This window comes from Cryptomeria japonica, chromosome 1, assembly GCF_030272615.1.
Source record: "Cryptomeria japonica chromosome 1, Sugi_1.0, whole genome shotgun sequence".
Classification (NCBI taxonomy): Eukaryota; Viridiplantae; Streptophyta; class Pinopsida; order Cupressales; family Cupressaceae; genus Cryptomeria; species Cryptomeria japonica.
The window spans coordinates 521065558-521087652 of NC_081405.1; the positions used below are offsets into that span (position 1 = coordinate 521065558).

At 35.9% G+C, this 22095-nt stretch overlaps 1 protein-coding gene across 2 annotated transcripts; it reads left to right on the forward strand.

Moving 5' to 3' along the window:
* Positions 1-12299: 12299 nt before the first annotated feature.
* Positions 12300-14943, forward strand: LOC131059176 (mogroside IE synthase). 2 transcript variants are annotated; one of them, XM_059219404.1, is made up of 3 exons: positions 12300-12889; positions 13248-13758; positions 13861-14943. In XM_059219404.1, exons 2-3 carry the CDS (start codon positions 13251-13253, stop codon positions 14805-14807), a joined length of 1455 nt encoding a protein of 484 aa, XP_059075387.1. In that variant the 5' UTR covers positions 12300-12889; positions 13248-13250; the 3' UTR covers positions 14808-14943. The 2 variants fall into 2 exon arrangements, with proteins under 2 accessions (XP_059075387.1, XP_057848496.2); XM_057992513.2 differs by lacking the exon at positions 12300-12889 and having other exon boundaries at positions 12927-13758.
* Positions 14944-22095: the final 7152 nt, after the last annotated feature.

Here is a 22095-nt window from a genome sequence, read left to right on the forward strand (position 1 = left end):
GTAGCGTGTACGCGGGTACTTATTACTCATAAGCGGTACTATTCCCATTATTCGATACCCTAGGATAACATTTTTAGGCTTATTAGCGCGTACACATTACTTATCAGCTGAGAATACTGTTGGGCTTGCCAACATTTTATGGCCTAGCAGCGCGTACATGGTTTAGAGACATAGTTTTAGTTGCCCAAGAGCCTCAACGGCCTCAAAAGAAGTTTTTGAGGTCGTTGAAGGCCCCACTTGAACTGTGTCTGCACTTCTATCACTGTTGTATACATAAAAGTAAGTGAATTTTTTGTTTTTTGCATGATTTCAAATGATTGAATTGTTGTTTTTATTAGTTTTTTGTTTTTGCATGGTTTCAAATGATTAAATTGTGCTTGTTTAATAGTTTGATTCCAAAAAATAGTGATAAGATGCATACTTATGGTTATTTATTTATTTTTGAACTTTTCTTTACATATATATGTAATATGATTCTATTTAGGTCAACCGATCTCAACCATGGGAAAGAACAAGCAAGGAACGATGGAACAATGAGAGGCTCAAAAGGAAAGACAAAGGCAGCGTATGAAGAAATTGCGTGACATAAAAACAATGGGAGAAGAAGGTATGTCAACCTCAACATCTCAATTCAATTGACCAAACGAATATAATGCACCTAATGCAATTGAAGAAGAAACATTTGACAATTTACCATTTGAACCTAATGCAATTGAAGAAGATACCGCATTGAATAATCAATTAAATGATGAACATATTACACCTTCTCTACTTGATGAATTGAATGTACATAATGCACCGATGTTAACACCTCCTAGAATCATTCGTAGGAAACCAAAGTATCTAATTGACATTGATGAGAATATATTGAAATCAATGCCCAATAAAATGAATGAACTAACTTGTAGGAGAATGGTTAAAAGAATATGGCAAAACTATTTTAAAAACTTAAATCAAACCGCAAGATGTCAATTAATTGTTCAAATGATTAAAAATTTGAATTTTAGAGAGATAATGAAAATTCTAGGCCTAAGATCATTTGAAAGTAACAGTGAAAGAACTATTGTCAGAAATCTATTTGATGCATATCAATCTATTGGTTCAAAATCACGTAGTAAAGATTCTAATGCTACTCGACGTGTCATTACATCAACCATAATGAGCAAGAAAATAAAAAAAGATTATTTGATAAGCAAAACAAGTAAGTCATTGAACGTTAGTAGAACAACATTAAGTAAAGCATTAAAGAGGCGAGAACAAATAGAGGAACCTAACAATAATTCTCTTTGGGCATTCTTGGGTAGACTACCACACAAAGACAAGGTTGTTGTAGATGCACTAAAAACATTAATTGAAATTTTTTGGCATGACAACACAAGAGTATCGCCTAACCAAAGAGATGTTGTTAGAAGGCGAATTGGGTCTAAAAATCGTGAGCCACATGCGAAACACTATTTGGATATGACTCAAACTAAATTTTATGAAAGATTCCTTCAAAAGTTTCCTCAAATAAAAATTTCTCAAAGATTTTTTGAAATGGCAGAACCTTTTTATATTAAGATTAATCATGTACGCACCACGTGTTGTTGTAGGATGCATATTGAATTTTCCATGCATTATGATATTTTTCGTCATATTTGTTCTACTTTGCACACTAACGATGTTTTGCAGAAATGTAATATACAAGCACCTCCTAAGTCGGCAAGATAATTTATTTCAAGTGTGTTATGTAATAGACATGATGGTTGCATTTATTATAAGATGCTTTGTTTGGAAGGTTCTTATGCTATATGTGGTGGTTTGCAACGTTTACCAAGATGCATACATTTGGAGAGCACACATGAAATTGGTATGAAACTAGTTTCTTTTGGAAGATACAAGATAGTCACATATGGAGTTAAAGATGGAAAAGATTTGAAGAGATGTGAGCTAGTGAAAAATGATATATGTGTAGCTCAATTTATGAAAATGTTTCAAGAGAAACTAGTTTATGAGTACATAATGCATACACATAGAGCTCGATGGTTAGATGAGCAATTCAAGTTGTGTAAGGATACATTTCCTCTTGGCACCATTGTCTCTATCGTTGATTTCGTTGAAAATTATACACTACAACCTCAAAATGAAGTGCAATCCATGTATTATCACTCTACACAAGTTTCTATTTTTGTACACGTAGCATTCATGCATGCAGATGATAGCACAAAGGAGGATAGAAAGGTTGTAAGAGAGTATCACTTCTACATAAGTGATGATCATACTCATTCATTGGAGTTTGTACAAGGATTCTTTAAATTTTTCTATGATAGTTTAAGGGAAAGGAACATACGATACAACCGACACTTAATATGGTCAGATAATTGCACCGCACAATTCAAAAATGCAAGGATGTTTTATTGGCTGACAAGGATGCATGTGACAAGCGGTGTACAACATTTTTGGAATTTCACTGAGGCTGGACATGGTAAGGGAGAGCATGATGGTGCAGGAGCATGTGTGAAAAGAGCCCTAGCCAAGGAAGAATTGAAGTACGAAGGTGGTGTTGCGTTGGTAGATGCAGAAACAATTGTGTGATGGTGTAAGTCTACGATGGGTCCAGGTAATCTAGGTACGTCATTGGTTCATAGATATTTTTGGTTGATTACTGAATCTAACATTGAAAACTATCTACATTGTTGTACAGTTGTAGGATCGAGTGACATGCACTCATTTATGAGTTCAAATTCAAGTTCACTAGTAATTTATACGAGACAGATGGTATGTTTTTGCTCTTCATGCATGTATTGTTTGTGGGAAGAATGTGAATCAGAAGAGTGGGTTGACAAATGGTCTTGTAGACCATTGGTTCCCATTGATTCATATCAAATTCCCAAAGCACTACAATTAAGCCAGATGGAGACATCAGTGGATTTTGACCATGTATCCGACCTAGTGTATTCAGGTGATTTTGAGTTAATTTTTTTGCTAGTATTCTTTTTGGTTCATTTTGTTGTACATCATACTTTATTTTTGGTATTAATTAACACTTTATAAAATGCAGGTCATGTGTATGCAGTTGTTGCAGAAGAGAACAATGAAGAAGGAACACATTACTATTTATGTCATTGTGTTGAGCCTAAAAGAAAATTTACAACCACAATCATTGACGGAGAGGGTATTGAGTACCCAATAGGGTCTGTTGTCATGACAGGAACGTGGCTTTGGAGATACCCTATCAAGAATTCTAATGTTTGGTTGTTCGAGGACTTTGAAACACACATACATATTCTTCATTTCTCTAACCTTGTTGTTGCAACAAATATTCATTTGATGAAGTATCGTGGTAGACCTCATAACAAGATTTTATGGAAAGTTCATGAATTTGACCACAAGGCAATACTTGACACAATACGTGTTAGAGCCGATCCTGAAGGCTCACTTGATTGATTCTACGGTTCAAAGTAGAATGATTTTGAGAATTTTATATAAATCGTCGACGAATTGTTCTATATTCGTTTTTTGTATATATAAATGCCCATGAGCTGATTTTTACATGTTTAGGGGCATAATTTTGTATATTTAAGTGGCAATGAGCTGATTTGTACATATGTACACGCCAAATTTTGTATATTAAAATGGCGATGAGCTGAATCGCACATATTGTAATGCCAAATTTTGTATAAAAGCCCATGAGATGATTTGTATATTAAAATAGCGATAAGCTGAATCGCATATATTGTAATGCCAAATTTTGTATAAAAGCCCATGAGATTATTTGTAAGACAATTTTTTGTATAATCAAATAGCCAAGAGTTGATTTGACCATATTTAGAGGCAATTTTTTGAATAATATGTGACAATGTTTTGTGACTATGTTTTGAGTATATGTGATGTGTCCTTGGTCAATCATGAGAATTCTTGTATAATCATGGATAATTATTTGAGTCATCATTGGGTCATAGGGGTGATAGATTGAGACTAGATACAATTTGAGCAAAAATTGTCATTGTTGTCAAAAAAATTGTCAAAAAAGTTGTCAAGCAACTTCTACATTGCATTGATAGGGTATGACTCTCGACGTTTTGGTGCTTTGGGATGCATGACAGGGGCATGCCTAGCGTAAACATGCCCACCCGAACGCGCTCGCGACGTCAGTTTGTGCACACGAGGAACAAAATCAATTCTAGTCAATCTTGCAACTTTTCCTTGCAAGCAACTGACGGTTTTTTGAGCAAGCGAAAAAATGCTACTAATTGAAAATGGCTTCGAGTCATCAAAAATTGAGATAGGCCATTGTAGAGGAGCCTCACACGACCCCACGATATCAAACAGATCGATCGTATGTGTTGTGGATTGGAAGAAACAGTCCGTCAAATTTTGATAATTTTTTGGACTCAGGGCACTTGAGAGATCTCACCGGTAGGGTATGACTCTCGATGTTCTGGTGCTTTGGGACGCACGACAGGGGCATGCCTAGTGTAAACATGCCCACCCAGATGCGCTCGCGACGTCAGTTTGTGCACACGAGGAACAAAATCAATTCTAGCCAATCTTGCAACTTTTCCTTGCAAGCAACTGACAGTTTTTTAAGCAGGCAAAAAAATGCTACTAATTGAAAATGGCTTCGAGTCGTCGAAAACTAAGATAAGCCATTGTAGAGGAGCCTCACACGACCCCATGGGATCAAACAGATCGACCATATGTGTCGTGGATTGGAAGAAACAATCTGTCAAATTTTGACAATTTTTTGGACTCAGGGCACTTGAGAGATCTCATCGGTAGGGTATGACTCTCGACGTTCTGGTGCTTTGGGATGCACGACAGGGGCATGCCTAGCGTAAACCTGCCCACCCAAACACGCTCGCGATGTCGGTTTGTGCACACAAGGAACATAATCAATTCTAGCCAATCTTGCAACTTTTCCTTGCAAGCAACTAACGGTTTTTTGAGCAGGCGAAAAAATGCTACTAATTGAAAATGGCTTCGAGTCGTCAAAAACCAAGATAGGCCATTGTAGAGGAGCCTCACGCGACCCCACAGGATAAAAAAAATTGACCTTATGTGTCATGGATTGGAAGAAATAGTCCGTCAAATTTTGACAATTTTTTGGACTCATGGCACTTCAGAGATCTCACCGGTAGGGTATGACTCTCGACGTTCTGGTGCTTTGGGATGGATGACAGGGGCATGCCTAGTGTAAAATTGCCCACCCAGACGTGCTCGCGACGTTGGTTTGTGCACACGAGGAACATAATCAATTCTAGCCAATCTTGCAACTTTTCCTTGCAAGCAACTGATGGTTTTTTTAGCAAGCGAAAAAATGTTACTAATTGAAAATGGCTTCGAGTCATCGAAAACCGAGATAGGCCATTGTAGAGGAGCCTCACGTGACCCCATGGGATCAAACAGATCGACCGTATGTGTCGTGGATTGGAAGAAACAGTCCGTCAAAACTTGATAATTTTTTGGACTCAGGGCACTTGAGAGATCTCACCAGAAAATGCTACTAATTGAAAATGGCTTCGAGTCGTCAAAAACCGAGATAGGACATTGTAGAGGAGCCTCACACAACCCCAAGGGATCAAACAGATTGACCGTATGTGTCGTGGATTGGAAGAAATAGTCCGTCAAATTTTGATAATTTTTTGGACTCAGGGCACTTAAGAGATCTCACTGGTAGGGTATGACTCTCGACGTTTTGGTGCTTTGGGATGCATGATAGGGGCATGCCTAGCGTAAACCTACCCACCTGGACATGCTCGCGACGTTGGTTTGTGCACACGAGGAACAAATTTGACCATTGCGAGCGTGAGGGTGCTCTCACACCAAACACATTGTTGTTTAAATTCACATTGTCGATTTTTCTTGTTTATATTCATATTGTTAATTACATATGCAAATATTCATTTAAATTTATAAAAGGGCAGCCGCCAAATACAACGAATACACAATAATGAACTGAATACAAGGAGTTTTGTAGGGTTAATTCAACATTTTAGAAATTTTATCAAATCATATTCCACAATTGCAATGCCTTATATCATATATTTTTGTTGTTTATATTCATATTGTTGATTACATATGCAAATATTCATTTAAATTTATAAAAGGACAACCACAAAATACAATGAATACAAAATAATGAACTCATTACACATTTATTGGATCGAATATCGATATTTATATATATGAAAAAAGGCATGTCTGCCAAGTCAATACAAGTATTACAAAAATGTGGCATATGCCATGTCCAAATCGATATACAATAGAAATGTAGAGTATATCTACATGTATTGGTCATTCGATGACCAAAACTAACACTATATGATCCTAAACTTCTGGTGGATCATCAAAATCAAGCCTCTTCGACACAGTACGCGGCTCTGTAGATGGCTGCAAAACCACAATTCAAAAGCCAAGTTAGAATTCTTTTGTAGAAAATAGTTCACAATTAACATCATAACTATGCATTTAACTTTAATTCCTTTGCAATTGAAATGTAGATTACCTCATCGGCTAATCCAGGAGCTAATGTCTTTGCTCTCCTCTCCTTGTCACTCTTAGGAGTTTTCTTGAAGACATACTTAAATGGATCCACGTTATGGTCGTACCACGAACAAGTCTATTGTAGATTAAATGTACAATTAATACAATGTACTAACATAAATATATTAAAAACACTTAAAAGCTATAATATAGAGAACAATGATGTACCTGTGCCTCAGATGCTTCTCCAATAGACTGAGGATGGCTCACCATCGATGTAGAAACGGTCGCTATTACCTATACAAAAAATGTACAAAGATTAAATACAATTAATATAATGATAAGTATTGAAGGTTGAAAACAATTAATTTTACATATCAAACAAAAGTGTACCGGATCCTGATATGCTTCTCCAGTGCAAGGAGGAGGGTTCGCCATTGACGAAATAGTTATGGATATTTCCTGTATGAAAAAAATATAAGATTATAATATGTCACAAGTTCACATGTACGCTTGCATATAATCATGAAATCAAAAAAATAAAGTAGAGATACATACCTCCGCCCTCTCTTGATTTGCGAGCGAATCAGGTGCATTCAACATATCCACAAAGCTCAATGGTCGTTGTACATGTAAAATAGACAAAAAAACACTAATCAATCTACAAACCCCAACTAATACTTGATTTCAACATTTTCAAACAATTGTACAACTAAAAATGTGTTCAATTACCTTCTTCACATGTTTTGGCATCTTCGAGATATTCTTTTTCTTCAGACGAGCCCTAGACGCGGAGGGGGTGCCCTAAAAACAGAAAATTAACATGAGATATTAGTATAGATAATAAGTTAAACATAATTTTAAAAAACTAAAATGAAATGACTTGCATATTCCATCAAAACAATACATAAAAAGAGTTGTACAAAATATGATACCGTATAGCCTTGTAGGCCAAAATCGATCGCCGACAGCGTGATGTCATCAATCTGGGACATTTTGTTGCCTGTCAATACCTACAAACCAGAAATTGGACCAAGCATTAAAGATAGTTAGTATATCTTGTATTTTTTTGAATTCAAAGTGTACTATTCTATTTTAACATATTAAAAAATTTATACCTCAGGCGTCGAAGTTGCAGCTGTGGTAACTGGGGGAGGTGTATGGGATACCGTTGCTGCATCCTGAAATGCATATTATTTGTCTCAATTTAAATCGATGTATAAATGAAAATTCATTTATGTAATTACAAAATTAAAATGACTGATAAATAAAATGTTATGAATTCAAATCAACACACTTGTGTCTATGGCTCATGGGCAAACACCATGTCCATCAACTCATCTATCAGCGCGACATCCTCAACCGTGTGAGCCTAACATCTACAACCGCAAATCGTGCATAGATGATATGAGTATCCATATGCACCGGCTGCATCATCTATCCCTGAGCAACTGACACACATATGCTCGATGGGCTCTTTATCACCCTCTAACGACTCATCATCCAATACAATAGGGTGTGCTAATGATGTCCCATGCTGGATGACGACACTAGTCAATGTTGTGGCCGCCTGAAGAGTCTGTAGCTCCATCGACTCTTTCAGCTCTAATGGGACAGCTTGATGCACCTTGGGTTTGGGTGCTAGGGGTCGTGACTCTCCTCGGCTAATCGCCTATGGGCTCCAAGTCTATCTTGGGCAGAGCCACCACCTCTACCATGAAACTCTCACATGTCAAAATAATTTGGGCCCACATTGAGCACAAACTCACAATATATTTTTCTCAAAAAATATAATGGCACCTCATAATTATTACAAGGTGGATCGTCAAAGACCATCCACCACCTCTGCCAAAAAAGATTCTTCATCTGCACATTGGTACACCAATGTATGGGAAACCTCTTTGCATTAGGAGGTAATGACTGACCAGTTTTGGGGTCAACAAAAAGGGCACATATTTGTTGTTTAGAAATATTTTTGTTTTTAACTCCATCGTATGATAGCCCATTGGCATAGAATTGACGACACCTATCCCTAAAGCTTCCCCATTTGGTAATTTCTGTGGAAACAACTATGGCACCACTAGCTAATGTTTCTAGGCTAGTGGTGAGGGATTGATGATGGTCAAGCTCAAAATTTTTCAATTTTACAATTAGTCTATTGATTTTGGATGTATTTTGCCCTAACTGATTAATTAATTCTCCCTGTGTTTCAGTTGTGCGATCAAAAGGAGGAATTGGGGGTTGTTCTTGTGTGTTTTCAGGAGGTGCATTTGGTTGTTCTTGTGGGTTTTCAGGAGGTGCATTTGGTCGTTCTTGTTCTGGATTAGAAGAATCTGGTTTTTAAAACAAAAAATGAAAAAACCTAATCAAAATTAGTGAAATTAAATTCAAAATGTAAAACAAATTGCATAAACCAGAAAGAAAGAGAAAAATAAACAAAAACTAACCTTGATCCATAGCCTGAGGACAAATTTAGCACCTCGTTCGCGGTTTAGGTTAGAAAATGGGAAAAAAACAAAGTAAAAAATGCGCTTTTCTGGTAAATGAGGACCTAGTTTTTTTTAATAACTTTTTTTATCAAGCACCGCGTACGTGGTTTTACTAGGATTATTAGCGCATACACGCTCATTTTCCTATAAGCAGCGTGTACGCGCTAATTTTCCTATGTGTAGCACGTACGTGCTCAGTTTCTTAAACTCAGCGCGTACGCACTACCTTTTCTAGGCTCGGGAAGAACAAACCTAAGTGCGTACGCGGGAATTTAAAATTTTAAAACCAAGTACGCACTGCCTATTTTTCCAAGTTTTTTTTTGGTGGTGTCCACTTTTCTGACCACCATCTTTGTGCACACGCCCTTCTATAAAGTATTCATTTATTTTGGAGTACCATGCCCTTGGAGCTTGTTTAAGACCATATAGTGATTTTTTGATCCATGCACTATATGTTATTCACCAATTTTAACAAATCTTGGTGGTTGTTCTATTGTATGTATGGAAGTCCACTTATAACAAATCACACTTTTACCTTTTGGAAGAGTCGACAATTCTTAGGTTTCATTTTTCAGTGAAGAGTTGTACTCATCTTGCATCGTTGCTTCCCATCCTTCTTTTCCTTTTTCTTCTTCATATGTATTTGGAGTGTCAACCTATATTGAACCCTTATCATAAGACCATAGTTAGCAAAAACAATCTCAAGGCCTTCTTGGTAGATTTATTGAATGTTTATAGTCTTCCTTGTTTCTTCATCATTACTTTCATTTGATACTTCAATTTGTGTTCCTTCTTCTCATGTAGAAGATGGCACACCTTTGTTTGAATCATGTTAGTATAGATAAAATTATCTTAATCAATAAATATTGGAAAGGAAAATGATATAGAATTATCACTTTCAATTTATCTTCATCAAGCCATGCATTCCTTTTGATATGAAATTCCCTTTTTTTAGGATTATATAACTTATATCCTTCTGATTCCTCATCATACCTAACCATTTTGTACTTCTCATTCTTTCTATCTAGCTTCCATTCATTTTTGTCCATTAAGAATGTGAGCATAAGTATTACATAAAAAAATAAAAAATGAGACATTATAGGATTTCTACAACTCCATGCCTCTTCAAGTGTTTGTTATGCACACAAATATACTGAGAGGGGGGTGAATCAATACTTACAAATTTTAACTTCATGAACTACTTCAATATCAAAAGCATTATCACATCTTAAAATAACATCAAAACAACAATGCAAGAATTGAACATATTCACACATTAACACAAGAGAACACTAGATTTATGTGGAAACCTAGAAGGGTAAACCAAGATGAGAATAACTGATTGGACCTATTGCCCAAATCTAGCCTCACAAATTTTTAATGAACTTACAATAATTTTGTAAGCACTAGCCCACAAGAATTACAACCCAAGAAGGAGACACCAATCCCCTCTAATTGAGATACCCATTAAATGAATGCATAAGAATGATAGAAGAATTTTCATGTGAACCTTTTCAATACCATCTACATCCTTTGATAGATCGGATTTACTTCACAACACAATCACAATGTGGATATGATATCACATCGTAGCTCACACACTTCACAATGCACATCATTCACTACCTTCTTCACCATACAACATCAAATCCAAGTAGGGATTGGGCCCCCATATTGACAAATATGTTGAATACCTATAATAGTAGGAATGTTCCATTATTTTAAGTCATATTATATATTTGCTCATGCTCTCTTGGTAGATATTTTTATTACTCAAAGTTTATATTTAATGGAGAAATATCAAAATCATGAATAAATGAAGAATGAATGAAGAAATTTTAATGATACCCATGAGACAAAGTGATCTAAGGGACCAAGACACGACATTAACATATTTTTAATTTTATTTTGGTGTTGGCTCTTCTATTATGAATCTTGATCAAGAAACCAATCATTTCACAAGGTCTTGCCTCCTCAAATATCTTATTTAGACTATCCACCTTAAAAAAAGATTTCAAACTAAATACAAATCAAATTTTTTCACTATCTCCAACAAGCTTCCCTCAAAGATAAAGTGAACATGCTACTTCTTCCTTTGCAAAGAAAAAATCATGAATTTGGTCTTGATAGTGTTCACTTGCATCTTGACTTCTTGGAAAAAGAATTATAAAGCCTTCGAATTTCTTCAAACCATGGGCATATTTTTCAATTTTGAATAAGTTCAATTATATACAAAATTAGTTCACCATGAAACCTACCAATTGGATATCCTCTCCCATGGTTTTGTTTATCTATTCTTATAATTTATCAAGATATAAGTCAAACAATGTGGTGGATAGAGGACACTCTTATTTGACTCCAATTTGATACATACCCTCTTTAGTTCATATTTTAGCTCTAACTTGCTCACAAAGCTTGTGAGTTATTACTCTATATTCATTTCATTTCTCAAGTTATTCCATTATGCTCCAAAGCTTGTTGCTCTACATTGAGTTAAAATGTGATCATATGCATCTCCTTGTAAAGTTTGGCATCCACACAAACAACCCACAAGAAGGGTAGGACCCACACAAGCATAAGAAGGTTTACAAACAAGGTAAATTTCTTGTAAACCTTTTTGTAAATAAAGATATATTGAACTAATAATAAAATCTAACATATGATTAACAACAAATTCTTACATACGCAAGAAGAAGAAAACCTTTTTTTTTTTTTGTTTCTACATCTTATTTCTACATGCCACACATGGGTATGCCTCTTAATTGAACTCAATGAATTCATAAAACTACACAATAAGAACTTAACATCAGAACTCTTAACACTATGAAATGACAACAACAAGATAGACAAAAATTATCTCTACTTACATAATAGGTAAATAGACATGAAAGTTAAACGAAATAATAGAGCAAATAAATATTGTGGATACAAAATCTATATTATTTATAGTAATAATATAATTCCTATGACAAGCAATGGTATACCTTGGACCCCACTCCAAGATAGCCTTTTCCTTCTCGGGAAAAAGTAGTTGCCTGGACATCTATATGGCAAGACTTAATAGACCAAAAGAACCTCGTCCTTTTGGTGGCACCATCCCATGAGATGTTCAAGAGTACTGTGTCTCGGTTTACTGATTATGTCAACCTCTGAAATGTATTCCTTCCTTTGTTGTTTTGAACCCTTTGGATATTCTCTTCACAGCCACAAACTCATTAGTGGAAGAGAAAATGCCTATGATGCATATATTAAAGACAATCCTACACGTCAATCCACATATTAAAGACAATTGTTTCTTAAAATAAATGTTTAAGATTGCTTATATATAAAAGAAAGCCGTCCTACAGGCCAATCCATAAGTGGTAAAGATTCCGGATCATATTCACACTGGTTTCTGTGCTTAGTCCATGAGGAACTTGGAAATGGAGAATGAGATTGGAACCAAGAACTTTTCAGGGCATGTGGGAGTTGTGCCGTACTCCACTCTCGGCCATACCAATCCCCTGCTTCAATTTGCTATAACCACTGTTGTATGCTTCCTAGATGCTTCATCTTAATAAAAATATTTATGTCAACATTTTGTGCCAACTCTTCTGGATTGTTTGTGATAGCAACATTTCTTCACTTTGCATTGTTTAGGGCAACCAATGCTCTACTTGCACAGAAACTCAGGCCAGTAACAACTAATTACTCTCCTTCTACGACCCATACAAAAGAAACACTAATAGAGAACTCTAGATCCCATATGTGAAGAAAAATTGTTGTAACATGAATTCTTCTATTGTCATCCTGAATAAATTTACAGAATTTAATGCCCTTTCCCCTGTCCTTAGTTTCATTATAGATGTTCTGTCCATTTTTACTAAGGAAAACAGATAATAGCCTTTAGACATTACGTGGCAGGACAACATCCTTTGGCTCAAATATCACAACTGGTAAGTCTGGGCTACTTCCTAATGGCACTGCTGTTTTCCATCTTTCTTTTTTTTAATTTCAAAAATGGTCATTTTCAGAGCTTGTGCAATATATCTACTGGCCAGTCTTCGAATCTTTAACATATGGTAGACTTGCAATACATCCAAAATATTCAAAAAAAAATGCATTTCTTTCTATTGTCCTCCTCCTTTTGATCTAGCACCTAAATGAATGATTCCAAAATGAATGATAACATTTGTCAGCTCATATATAAAACGAGCCATTATAAAACAAGCCATCCTACATGCCAATCCATATGTTAAAGACCCTTGTGGATCATATTCAATTTTCATATTTACAGTTGGTTTTGTGCTGCAGTCCATGAGCAGTTTGGAAATGGAGAATGAGATTGGAAGGAAGAAATTTTCAGGGCACGTTGTGGTGGTGCCCTACTCCACCCTTGGCCACACCAATCCCATGCTTCAATTCGCCAAAAATCTGGCTTCCAAGGGCTTGCTCGTCTCCTTCGTAAGCCTCCATTATGATCATACCAGAATTGAAAAGGCCAGAGAATACCTCAATCGCCTCAGCCTGGCCGTTCCGGGCCTTGTTCGATTGGAATGGATTCCCGATGAGATTCCTCCTGAGGTGCCCATCGACCGCCACATCAACGATTTCCTCTTCTATCACATGCACCACACCATGACAGGTCATGGGCTCGAATCCCTCCTCCTCCGTTTCAATGCCTCCGCCAATCCTGTATCCTGCGTCGTCTACGATTCCTTCCTTCCCTGGGTTCCAAAAATTGCAGCCAAGCTCAGCGTTCCCCATGCCTTCTTCTGGACGCAGTCTGCCTCAGTTTTCTCTCTTTACCACCACTTCAAGACCGGTCAGAATCTCATTTGAACAAGGTTTCTCTTACCAGGTATTTCCGAATCGCTTAATTAAATCTTATGAGATAATCAATTTCTTCTTTTGGGTGTGTTCACAGTTGAAAAGTGGCACGGTGAAGGAAATTTTCCAGAGAGCTTCAATGTTCCGTGTCTGGGCGAATTCAATATTAGGGATTTACCTTCGAAATTTCACCGTGTCGGAGGAGCCCTCGACTTCTTCGGAGATCTGGACTATGTAACCGACGCTTCCTGGGTGCTCATTAATTCCTTCGACGAGCTCGAACACAGAGTGCTGGATTACTTGAGCAGATTAGTGAGAGCGCCTATTTTAACAGTGGGACCTTCCATACCCTCGGCTTTTCTGGAGGGAGGCAATCCGGAGGACAAGCAGGTGGGAGAGGGCTCAGAACCTTGGGAAGTGCCGGAATTCATAAGTAAATGGCTGGATAGCAAACCCCCGCTTTCAGTTATTTATGTTTCCTTCGGCAGCATAACCTCAATTAGCCCTAATCAGATCCGGGAAATTGCAGAGGGGCTTGAGAGAAGCCAACAAAGCTTTTTGTGGGTCATCAGGCCTCCCAAAGGCCACCAAGATCTCAATCCATTGTTGCCTCCAGGATTTCTGGAGAGAATCCAAGAAAGGGGTTTAATGGTGGAGTGGTGTGTTCAGCTGGAAGTGCTGTCACATCCATCTATGGGGGTGTTTATGAGCCACTGCGGTTGGAATTCCACACTGGATGCTCTCAGCTCGGGTGTTCCCATGCTCACTCTGGAGATTTGGACGGATCAGCCCCCTAACGCCAAATGTGTGGCGGACGTTTGGAAAATAGGGCGCAGAATGAAGAAGGGGGAAGATGGGGTTGTGGGGATGCAGGAGATTGAGAGATGTGTGAGATCGGGGATGGAGGGTGGGGAAGAATTTGCAGAGTTGAGGAAGAATAGCCTGAGATGGAAGGAGGCGGCAGCCCGGGCTATGAGGCCCGGCGGTTCTTCCGATGCAAATCTTTCTCGCTTTACTCGAGAGCTTGCGGCAATTGCAGCATAAATTATAAGATTTCAGAAGGCTGTTCTTGTTGTTCCCCAGAAAGAATTTTGGAGCAACTAGAGACTGCAACGCATGAATGGTGGTCTGTCTGTTCTTATTTTTTAATTAATTAATAAATGTCGTTAAAGGTGTATTCTCTATGTTTGCATAGACAAAACTACTTAAATGTACATTTGATCATATTTTTTAATTAACTAAAAATAAAAATACAATTATTTTTTTTAATTTTCAATTATTTAATAAATATAATCCAAGATGGATAGAGAGGAATAACTTATATTGTTTTTATTAGGTAGGTTTCAATCAAAACTGATATATCGTGAATTTAAATAAATAACTTTTGGATTTAATTATCTGATTATTTTTAGTATCAAAATTATTTAAGTTTTTCTCAATCCATTGAGAAAAGGTTCCAATCAAAACTGATATATGGTGAACTTAAATAAATAACTTTTGGATTAATTATCTGATTATTTTTACAATCAAAATTTAGTGTTACAATAATTTTTTTAATGAATAGGCTTTTATAATTTTTTAAAAACATAAAACATAATAATATACTATCTATGAAAATGATAGATAATGAAAGGTGTACCTCAAAGTCTGTGCATGATTAAGTTCAATGTAAAAGACAAGACACCTAAATAGAGTCAAAACCAAGTATCAAAATATAGTAAAATATAAATAGTATTTCAATTTTATTGTATATTATTTTGGTTGCTTATGCTAAATGTTACATGTTGTCAACCTAATCTATTGTCCCATTTAGAATATTTTTTATGGTTTCAACTAGCTTTTTGACCATTAAAATGTTTGGCTTTGTTTTTTATTTGTATTATGATGAAAAAGAGATTGTGAGTAGGGTTAGTAGGAGACCACATATCAAAATTTCTAGTGAAGTATTTTCAAACAATGTGTTTAGATCTTTTTGTTCAATTTATATCTCCTCAAATCAAGGAGTGATATTGATGGGTGACATCGTTAGAATCTAAGAGATGAATAATTGAAGTGATTCTAAATCTAATGAATGAAGAAATTGATAATATAGTCAAAATATCCATCCATATTATTTTTTGAATTACCACAATCAATATTTGTAAATACTTTATAAAAATAAATGATGGCAAATTAAAGTGCTAAAATTATAGGCATCATTTTCAATCAAAGTAAATATCAAATGAATAAATTACAACTTACCATCTAGATTTGGGAGTATGTACGAACTAAATAATCCAATAAAAGTTGTGATTGTTAAGGTTAAACTTGTAAATTTCATGATTATCTATGCAAGTAGGAAATGAATGAGATGATTTAAATATAGAATGGAAACATTATAATAAGAAAAAATGAATCAAATCCCTCGTTAATGGGGCTGGTGGAATTAATTCCCAACTCCAACAATCTTTGGCTACTTAGCAACCTTCTTAGAGTAGGTGGCAAAAATTGAATTTTAATAGTGCTCTTGTGGAGACCTAGGACCTTCAGGCGCTGGCTGCATCTTGAAGGATTGGTAGGGATAAACTCTTCTCAAATATTCACTCTCTTTAGTTAAACACACTAATAATGAAGCCAAAATTCAAACTCATTCATGGTCTAAAATCATGTCAAGCATTGCATTTGACTAACCTGAAAATTGAAGGAGATTCCTTAGTTGTTAGCAATGCAATCCAACATAGAGTTACTCCTAGTTTTTGGCTACAAGCCTTACTTGAAGAGGCTTTGATTATATTCAAAGGGATCCCAACATAATGGCTAACCATATTTATCGAGAAGCTAACAGTACAATTGATTTGCTATCAAACGTTTAGTTGTGAATGGTGTGACCCTTTTAGAATTGGTACCGCTATGAATTGGGTGGCATGATGGTGTCATTTTAGCTCTTGTGCAACAATGATACTTTTTGGAGGTATGACATACCAAAACCCTAGGTCACATCAACCAATGGTGATGTGTGAGCACTCTTTCCTATTACTCTCGCATTAATAGAGATCTTCTTTGTCTTGGAAAGGAATGTTCTTTCCACATGCATCCAATGGCAAGCATGGACATGTGGTGGAGAGACCCATATTTTGAAACGACCCCCTATCTTTTCACTGAGCACAAATTGTGATATCAAAGCAGGTAAAGGATTTAAATCTATTCAAACCTTCTACATCCTCCCTATTTTTTGTGATGGTTTTTATTACCTCGTTCTAAAGGGCACATCTAGCTTTCTTGGCTCATGCAAAATGTAGAGGAAGTTGGCTTTAAATGCCCCTAAATCCAATGGGTTTGGTAAAGTAAGACCTATAGTGGAAATGGATATCCCAATTTATTTGTTGAGTCCTTGATACCAAATGGCCTTCCTCAACCAAATAACTGAGCAATGACTGAAAGTGGTGTTTATAGCTCCTAATAGTTTAATATTGGAAGCCATTAAGATGGTATTGGAGGGAGAATTCCTTGTCATGAAGGCGCGTTATCACATCAACATAGATATTTCATGGTGGTTTGTTGCATCATTGTTGGATTTGGGTGAGTCTTGAAGTCTATTGCTTTCGCATCAGCTCATGAAATGGTGCAGAATGACCTCCTAGGGTATTTAGAAGCAACTATTGTAGCATCTTGCTTCGGTGTTGGTATTCCAAGTCCCAATGACATACCACATTCTCTTCAATCTGGAGTAGCAGCGGTTTAGTTCTCATTCGTCACCATAAATTCAAATCTACGACTTTGCTACAACACATAAATAGAGTAGCTACCGAGTGTTCCTTCCTTAATAAAATCACAAACATTGAGTTCACTTGAGACATTGAATGAATGAATGCATTCATCCATCTAGTAGCAAGGAACAAGAATGAAGAAGAACAACCTCCTTCGATCGAGCCCTGACCACTCTTTCTTTAGCGCTTGTTTTGTTTAAAAATCTCAAAAGGTTTTTACTATACATACTGTAATATTTAGTCTTATGTAGTCTCTTGATGAGTTTTTCATAGTTTTTTAATATTTATGGACAACAATATTATATGTATTATGCTACTAGAGTTACCCCAAAATGTACATCTTTATTATATATTAATATAATGAGAAACTCAACTAAAACTTACAAAATGAAAAGAAAATAAAGAATGAATAAACTCTTTTATATTGAGTGGATTTGAATATTTTAATTTATTATATAACTTGGATTGGTTTTGAAGTGCTTAGATTGGGTCAATTAATTGAAAGAAAATTTGAAGGAACTCTAGTTGATTAAAATGAGTTAGGTCCCATTCATAAACAAGTTATTTAAGACACCTTGATACCACATGTTGACCTCATCTAATGGTTTAATAACTAAGCCTTTAAAGCTATGACTCAGAGATTACACATCTTTACTAAGAAGCTATCAGACTCATTATGAAGGTTCATTTAACTTATCAACCTAGGGATGTGGACTTGAAATGGGTCAGCACAGTATGTGCACTAAGACAAGATTATGACCATCATTACTTAAACAAAGAACAAATACATGAATTGAAATATTGCAAGTAATTGATAAAGGAAATTAAACTTAACTTGATAGCTAACCTAAACATATGAATCTTAAGCTAACACACAGTACAAAAATGAAATTCTAGGCAAATAGGAAGGAAACTACTATGTTCGCTTTGGCTGCAAGAACAGGCATAGAGCAGAGTTCTGTGGCTGCGGGATCAGTCCACTGCTGGAATGGTACTAATTATTGAATGAAGAAAAACTACTAATATAACTGAACATAGTTCTCACCAAGTGGGCCCCCTTGAGTGAGACTTCAAAGATAATCACATGTGCTGGGAACTCGGAATATCATCTTATTCATCAAAATAGGAATACATAGAATATGACATCGTGTTCTTAAACTATATTTTAGAACTAAGAGTAAACTTACTGTAGACATATAAATCTGACCAATTTCCTAAGTGAATATTTAATATTCATTTTTACCTCATTCCTCTATTTAATTAATTTCTTCGCATTCATCTATTTGATTAAATAAGTAAACTCAATTTATTTAATTAAGTTCACCTAAGCCTTCTCTAACCTTTAATTAAATAAATCATTTTATTTAATTAATTCCCCTTCTTCCCCTTTTAATTAAATTTATCCTTACAAATAAATAAATTTAATTAATTTATTTAAAATCCCCCCACTTGCAAAACCCTACAAATGCAAGTTGCATCTATTTGATTGAAATAAAGTAATTTTATTTTAATTAAATTCCTTTTCCCTCCACTTGCATTCTCTTACATCTCCCACTTGCATCCTTAACCCCCTTTTAGATTCTTCTAATCAATTCTAATTTAGCCTAATCCATCTCCTAAATATTGTCACATCCTTAAGCAAAGAGAAGTCAGTTCTCAAAGCCTCCAAAGTCTTTGAAAACCATTAAAGGTTTTATGTCCTCAACAAGTTAACCCTAAAAGTCTTCTAAACCACTTAAGGCTCTTACATAACCATTAATGGTTAACTCAACCTTCTTGCATGATTAGAGACTTTCTCTCTAACTCAACCCTCATCTAACCCAAAGGTCTCATCAAGCATTCTTGGCTTTAACCTTGGTTATCCCTTTAACCCTTGCACAAGAGTTTACCTCTTGGGTAAAAGCTTTATCCAATGGATAACCCTAACCTAACCTTAACCCTTACCTCCTAAGGTAACCTTCATGTCTTCTCAAGCATTTAATGTTTCTTACATCTCCTCTCAAGAAGTCTCTTGTTGACAATTGTCACCATTTCATTGGTGATAATTGTAAACATGGATTGATTAACTTTCAATCCTAGCCCTTGTTAAGATTATCCAATCTTGACCATCCATTGCCCTATTTTCCCTATAAATAGAGCTCTCATTCTCTCATTTTTAGAATCCAAGTTTCATGCATCTAATTTATAGTCATTTTACTAAGCATCAAGCCTCTCTCTGTTAAAACACATTAAACATTTAGAAGCATTTTAATATCATAGCATATTCATGTTAGACTAGTATATCTTGTTAGGATAGGATTACTAATCTTTATCATAGCATCATATTCATACTAGTTTAAATCATTCTAGTTTCAATATTATACATGTTGTAGGAATGCATTCATACTTATAAGCAAACATCACTCATTCTTGGAGTTGTAATTTATAAGACGCTTTGCTCAGTGATCTGAGAGCAAAGACATTGACTTCAGGGATCCTGTGAGATAGAGAACAATGGAACACCCCTTGGGAAGTTGAGCTATTCAATATAGCTCCTATAACTTGCACCAAGAGTACCATTGGTGTGTGGACACGTTGAAACTAGACTTTTATGTTTATGTCGCCCACATTTCCTACACACATTTTTGGTGCCCACCGTGGGGCTCGACCCCATTAATCACATCATTTTTTATGCAGGATCAAGATTACAAGAACGTGGAAAATTTGTTCAGCGCATTGGAACCTTTTGTTAGTGCTTCTGGTACACTGTTTAGCGTGTAAGACCCATTCTCTAGCACATCTAGACTTTATGTTAGCGCATAACATTCTGGTTTTTATCCTGCATATTAGAACAACAACGTAGCGCATTCGGTAACCAATGTAGCGCTTAGGGACCTTTAATTCACGCATAAGTAACTTCTTGCAGCGCATCTATGCAGCAGTCTAACGCATGACTCTGACAGGGAAAAAACAAAAAAAATTGTAACCGAGGGAAGAAAATTTAGGCTTGTGTAAGCCCACCTTAGATTCTGGTTTTCACTATTTTTCTTCTTGCAGGTAACTAACCATTTTCTTGCAAGTTTAGATTAAGTTAAAATAGAAATTTTAATTCTTTCTAACTTTTTTAGTTAGATAAAAAGAATTCACTTTTCTTTAAATTGGGAAAGAATCTCATTTTTCTTTTGGGTTTAAAAATCTACCACATCTTCCTTTGGGTTTTAAAAAGAACTTCATTGTTGGATAAAAAGAACAACAAAGCAAACCTTTTCATTTTGGCAAAATTGGACAAAACACTTCAATTTGGGTTTAAAAAGAACAAAACAAATTTAAATTTCAGTTTGTAAAGGTATAAAGAACTTCACCTTCCTTTGGTGCATAAAAGGATTCATTTTTTTTTTCAAAGGATAAAAAGAACCTCATCTTTGTTTTTGTGCAAAGGCAAAAGGGAAATTTCCACTTATCGACTTTACTTTTGTTGACCAATATCGCAATTTCTTTTGCTGACTAGGATTTCCACTTTCTTAGATAAAAAAATCATTGCTATGAAGAGTTAAAAAGAACGCCATGCCTTTTGGAGCAAAATCTCCAAGTAGAAGTTATCAAATCATTGCTTTAAAAGCTAAAAGGAACTTGTTTGCTTTGTCTCGAAAGTGGAAGGTATATGCTCTCCCCTTTACTGGGTGACCAAAAAACCAAACCACTCTTATGCTTTCTTTATTTCAAGCGTTTAAATCCTTTAGCAGACCTACCCTCTCGAGTTGCTCTTAGAGCACCATTAATGGCCGGTGAGAGGGGAACAAGCTAAGTGGGAAACGACTTTATCGCCAAGTGTTCCAACCCACTATAATCAAATGTGGAGGCTGACGAAAGTCCCCTTCAATAATTTTTCTTAGCGATTAGCCTTCCCCTAGTATCTTTAAGATATGTAAAACCTTTGTTGTAAAGGTTGGGAAGCCTCTTGAGGGAGTTTATCACTGAAGATCGAACGAAAGCCTGATTAAGAGCCTTAGCACTAGAAACCTTGAACCGAATCACTATCCAAACATTTTCAACGTCATAGTACAAGGGTGGGGAAGAATCCACCCCCAAGATCACTCACCATTTATCTCCCAAGATAACTACTCAATTGTGAAACAATTCACTTTGGGTTAACTTCTGGCAAAAGGCAAAAAAACGGGTGCCCTCTAGGGGGTGACACGGTTGTTTGAGCTAACGAAGTATCAAGACTAGTGGGCTATGATGTTGTTAATGACCCTTGAATAAAGAGTCTATCTAATCTATATTACTTGTTATCTAATCCAGTGAAAACATTGGGGATTTGAACACATCCTCACAGAACATACACTACTTGTCTAGCATAGGAAAAATTCGTTATCTCTTTCATGTTGTGTTTGCAATTTATTTTTTAGAAAATTATCTATTCAAAACACGTGTTAAAAATCCAAAAATAGCAGAAGCAAAGAAATCAAGGCAGCTTGGTGCGTAGGAGCAACTTCCTAGCGCATATCAACCATTCTGTGCATGTCTCAACCAAAACATAGTGCCTTCAGCAGTCACATTAGCGCATAAATAGTATCACACTGGTAAAACTTTCAATAGTGCTTTTC

What these genes read in the sequence shown, in the direction of transcription:
- LOC131059176 (XM_057992513.2), top strand. Translation starts at nt 13,116, where the DNA reads ATGATAACATTTGTCAGCTCATATATAAAACGAGCCATTATAAAACAA. An exon ending in TTACCACCACTTCAAGACCG is followed by an intron (nt 13,759 to 13,860) that starts GTCAGAATCTCA and finishes GTGTGTTCACAG; the next exon opens with TTGAAAAGTGGCACGGTGAA.